This window comes from Perkinsus marinus (assembly GCF_000006405.1).
Source record: "Perkinsus marinus ATCC 50983 genomic scaffold scf_1104296958234, whole genome shotgun sequence".
Lineage (NCBI taxonomy): Eukaryota > Perkinsozoa > Perkinsida > Perkinsidae > Perkinsus > Perkinsus marinus.
Window position 1 is genome coordinate 168,165 of NW_003206847.1, and position 5,203 is coordinate 173,367.

A 5,203-nucleotide genomic window follows, 5' to 3' on the forward strand; every position below is an offset into this window, starting at 1 on the left:
ATCATGCATGTGTTATTCATTGGACCTAAATTCGTATCTTGAATCGGCAAACCTGAAGATACTCTTACAGGTGATGACGAGGGCATCAGAAAAGCTGCCCATCGATCTACGCGAGTGACACTCCAGATGAATGCTGACGTGAAAAAGTTGCTGAGTATTAACTAGCGGAGCGATGCTCCTCGTTTCACACTGGTCACCTTGTCAGCGATGATGGGATGCTGTATTATCGAGGCCCCTGAGGAGGCCGAGGCGACGTGTGCGGCTTTGGTGAGGTATGGTAAGTGCTATGGAGCTGTCACTGACGACATGGACGTAAGTGAGGAGGCTCTCTGGCTCGCTTAGGAGTTGTCGGAGGAGTGGTATGGAATGCTCTCTCGGCTGATAGGTTCTCACTTTCGGCTCGCCCGTCCAAATCAAGAACCTGTTCAACACGCTGGGTAGTGGCCAGCAAGGTTCTGCTGGGAAAACTACTAAGCCGGTGAAGACCTCCTCATACATCTTAGCGGAGCGAAGCAGTTTTTGTTTGTAGGTGTATGAGATGTCGCTTTCGACTGTACTTGAGCAATTGGACGTCAGCATGGATCAGTTCATTGATTTCTGCATCATGTGCGGGTGCGATTATCTGGAGACTATCAGAGGCATCGGTGAGGGGGAGGTTTTTTTTGGTGACACGAAAACCCGACACTGTTTTTTATGTCCGAAAACATTGGGGTATTTGAAAATGTCGGCATCGTGCCAAGTTGAGCGCGTACTTAATGGATTTGGTGAGGAATTTCGTGGCGCGCGACTTTTTCGTAGGTCCTAACAACGCGTTCAAGCTGATTGTAGAGCACAAGAGCATTGAGGGCGTTCTTGACCATATTGATAAGACCAAGTTCGCAGTGCCAGAGAGTTGGGCTGCAGGAGATTATAAGACGGTCGAATTTGAAAAATTATGGATGAATTTAGCGCGCGCCCTGGCAGGTTAGAGAGTATTTTCTCGATGCCCCTGCAGTGGAGAGGGAGAATATGAACTTGAATTGGCCGGTGCCGGATTATGAAGGACTGAAGAAGTTCCTAGTGGATGATAATCAGTTCTCTGAAGATCGAGTGGAGAAGTAGGAAGAGGACGCCGGTTCGAACCCCGGTCATGTCGTTTTTTTATGTTCGTCGTCGTGACGGTTCTTATACTTAGGTACATTAGTAGGCTGAAGAAGTGCAAACAGGCGAAGACGCAGATGCGGTTGGACACCTTTTTCAAGACTACGAAACCTGCGATAAAGAAGGAGGATAAATTCGATCCGTTCAAGAAAGAAACTAGAAAAAGTAGCTCTCGATTAATCTTAGTTGTTTCATCCTCGGGCGCCTGACAAATCTCCTATGGAATTTGACTTTCCGCCGGGGACCCGCTTCCTGGCTAACCACAGGGAGGTTTGCAAGCAAGAGCTCACTCGAGATGTGGAGAGGTTGTTGATGTCGTCGTATTCAGATGGCGCGAGTACTGGTGGTAGGAAGAGAAGCAGCGTGTCGATGAAGGGATCGGCAGCGAAGAAGGTGAAGAAATAAGGAGAAACCGAGATGGGCAGATTATTCATTCAATGAAGTTTAAATGATGGTGAGATTCATAATTAGCGACGAGTATCCAAGGCTTCGTGGTGGTGTGTTGCGTGGGAAGTTGGAGTAGATGAATGCTGATCTCTAGGGACGTTAACCTAGCGATTAGAATAGTGTTTGATATCACATTGTGCATGCGTGCACGGGACATACAGATCTCAACTCGCTGAAAGTACTTCGGTAGGAAAAGTCATCGCAGGAGTTAGCTCCAAAGAACGAGGATCCACTAAATGAGCCAAGTTGACTGAGGGAAGCATTTCTGGTACGGAGCCCTTCGTGGGCACTCTCAGCACATCTCTCACCGATGCTCCTCAGTGCTAAACTAGGACCCCGTAGGCGTGCGACCCCTCCTCATTTGGCTGCCCATTCGTATGTCCCGTTCCGAAGTAAGGACCTAAGTTAGACCGATTTGTAAGTACTTGAGATCCCACACGAGATCATCCCCCGATTCCATGATATGTATATATCAGAAACCGTGGAAGCGAGGGAAAGTTCATACGGGAATGCTCGCTTGGTACGAGTTTGACACGTCAGATATTGCCAATGATCCTCGAGGGACCACGCCGTGGTCACCACGGCGTTGGATGTTACCCTACACGAAGCTGGTGGATTGTAGAGTGGTGCAAACACAGGTCCGTGATGCGCTCGCTCGTGAAGCTATTTACTCTGAGCTATACTCCAGCCTGTGTGTCTCGTTTGTTTGCTGTTGTTGCTACCGGTCCGATTTGTGAGGTTCAGTGACACTTAACTTTATCATCCACCAGTTGCTGGTGAGCGACACTGAGCGTGCTGGCTCAATTTGCCCAACCTTTGCCACCCGGTGGTTTCTGATGTCTGTATCTTGACGGGCAATACTCAGCTGTATGAGGATGACCGTCCAATGGCCACAGATGAAGTCAGCTGGGCGGGACGAGTTGAGTTGACGAGTTTTGGGTGGGAAGCTGCGATCGGGCCTGTGTTTGCAGAAGTAACAGCCTGTTACTAAAGACCAAATACCCTTCAGGAATGCCATATCAGGTTGGGGAAAAGACCAATAGACGCTTTAATTACGGCTTTCTATCATAGAGGTGGTCGGATCACGCAGACTGCCATGACAAAATAGGTGGGGGTGATCCAATCAACCTGCTAGAGATTTCGGGTATGATTTTTCTGTGGTCGAGTATCGCCTGATCATAGCCCAGGTAAGCACTTCAGTCCGGGTGGGGTAACTCAAGTGCAGTGCTCGGGACTTTGTGCTTGATTGACGAGGTAGGTTGCATTCCCGGAATGCCATTCGGTGCGACGGGGAACCGCGGATTGGAAACTGATCGGGACAGCGTGCTGCAAAGCCATCATAGATAAGGAAGTAGCACAATAAATGGAGAAGGTCAAGGGATGAATCGATGGAATCGCGTTCTTTGCCAAGAAACCTACACGTGAGGGAATGGGAGTACTGGACATGCTTCGGAGTGGTATCTCAACGGCATCATTTTCGATAGAACAATAGCGTTGGACTTGATCGATCATCAAAACAAGAGGTGGTTGAAGAAGGTTTGGACAGAATAATTTCGAAACGCAACGTGGTGTATGTCATTATTAATGTTATGCACGGTTATGCGTTGCTTAAGGACTTTCTTTTCTCATTACCCTTGATACTGGGGAACTAGAGATGAGGCACTTGACTCTGTGACTAATGCTCGGGTAGCTTATTCATATCAGCTCGCTAACTCATCCTCTGGTCAGTATTGCCGAACCCAGACCTCGGCTTTCGGACTTCAGGTTTGAGGTCTGGTCAATACCTCTCCCATCCCCAGCGTCTATGGGTTTTTTTATGGTCGTATCGTGCTCGAGGAGAAAAACCCCCATGGAATGGATGCCTAATGCTCCGAGAGTTGGATAGAGGTGTCTGAAAGACCTCCTTGGACTTCGACCATATTCCGTTGTAATTCGGCCGTCTCTCAACTAACTAACTACCTACCCAACACATTCTATATGCTCATAGAAACGAGTACTACTGAATGGGCTTTAGGGCTCTGATAACAACCCCAAGAGCAGACTACTCACGCTCGCATTCCATACGAAGGTTATGAAATATGTCGATAATTGAAGCGTGGTAATACTTAAAAGAAATACAGTAATTGTTCAAGTGGCATGGATGAGACTATAACAGTTACGGACGAAAATGATAACAGTTCAAGCACTCGAACAGCATCAAGTCCCTACACAGCTCCGAATCTAGTCAACAACTTAATCCAATACGAGCCAGAGAACCCGAAACCAAACATCAGTGGTTGAATCATGATGTAAAAAACTAGGATTACCGTCATAACAACCCGGAATGACACTGGATAGACATTGTTGGGCCCAGAATATCCCAGCGTGGAGATCGCTGGAGAATCCCAAGGATAGCGTTGCAAAGCGACATCGGAGCCCGGACCGGTGGGCCGGCAGTCATCCTGGGGTAGCGGAGACCAACTGCTAAGCTCAGGAACTGCTTGTTGATATTTATGGATCTGGGGGCCCAGGAAACAACCACCAACCGATCCCACTGAGTATTGTTCGATGATAGGCAGACCAGCTGTTTCAAGAGAGGCACATGTGTCGCAGTTGATGCGGAACACACAGGGGAGATCTCCTGGCTGAACCCAAAGTAGACTGAAGAGCAAGACGTTGACGATTATGTACATCACATTCAGAGCCCAGTTCCTGAGTACACTCCTTCTGAAAGCTCCTCCATATGAGGAAACGTAGGCGTGTGTGCTGAGTGTCGTAAGCAAGAGGATGACTTGGACGGGCATATCGTAATTGTCACCTTTTTTCGCCCACTCTTGTGGCGGCACTTGGAGGTCGAGAGTGTTAACACGGCTATACCACTCACTGTTAGAAGGTGACCACAGGAAAGCAAGTGCCACAATTTGGGTGAGGAAAAAAGTGATGATAGGGACAGTACACATTAGAATGGTTCTCCAACCAAGGAGAGATCCACTAGGGCGATAGTCGCCGAGTTTTGCTGCCGGACCCGACAGAGTCATCGTCCACACCATGATGACGCTGATGAGGACATCTTGGGATATCCAGAACCATTCCCCTGGAACTTGATTCCCTATGATAGTACCGACAATTCGAGAAGTAGTGAGAATGAACGCATATACGATGAAGAAAGAGTGAGTCGCGATGTTGGTGGCAAGACACGCACGACCTTCACGAATCATATCAACAACTGTGAAGAGGGAGCGACCATCACGACCTGAACTGAATGGTGATACCATAGATGCCTCCGCCTCAGATAAAGCCATGCCAGCATGAGCAGCACGGAGAGCACCACAGTCATTACCACCATCACCGCACATACCAACAACCAGCTTACGAGATTGAAGATACTTCGTCACGTTCACCTTGTCCTCAGGCTTCATACGGGCGAACACCAAAATATCTTTCCAAAGCTTATCGAGCTCATCAGAGTTCCTAGCCAAATACTTCCACGCAGATCCTGTTACTGCCAGTTGGTCTACCCCGGCCTCCACATCACAGCAGGCTCGTTCGTCTCAGTGTCAACCCAAAGGAGCTTATCCATTTCCTCATCATAGTCTCCTATAAAAGTCGTCCATTTTTGCTTTTCCCAATTATACCA

The 5,203-nt window shown here is 48.3% G+C and overlaps 2 protein-coding genes across 2 annotated transcripts in view; one reads left to right on the forward strand and one right to left on the reverse strand.

The window, feature by feature from the left end:
- Pmar_PMAR006015 (flap exonuclease, putative) overlaps window positions 1-1,545 on the forward strand; it is a gene marked incomplete at both ends in the record, with an annotated part of 3,359 nt that extends 1,814 nt beyond the window's left edge. The window contains 8 exons of the mRNA XM_002774388.1: window positions 71-154; window positions 206-312; window positions 386-478; window positions 530-644; window positions 799-917; window positions 964-1,097; window positions 1,175-1,305; window positions 1,469-1,545. Coding sequence (XP_002774434.1) covers window positions 71-154; window positions 206-312; window positions 386-478; window positions 530-644; window positions 799-917; window positions 964-1,097; window positions 1,175-1,305; window positions 1,469-1,545 — 860 coding nt within the window. The remainder of the gene's footprint in view (window positions 1-70; window positions 155-205; window positions 313-385; window positions 479-529; window positions 645-798; window positions 918-963; window positions 1,098-1,174; window positions 1,306-1,468) is intronic.
- A 2,246-nt stretch (window positions 1,546-3,791) lies between these two features.
- The window catches only part of Pmar_PMAR006016 (type v p-type ATPase isoform, putative), a gene marked incomplete at both ends in the record, with an annotated part of 2,319 nt that continues 907 nt past the window's right edge, over window positions 3,792-5,203 (reverse strand). The window contains one exon of the mRNA XM_002774389.1: window positions 3,792-5,080. Coding sequence (XP_002774435.1) covers window positions 3,792-5,080 — 1,289 coding nt within the window. The remainder of the gene's footprint in view (window positions 5,081-5,203) is intronic.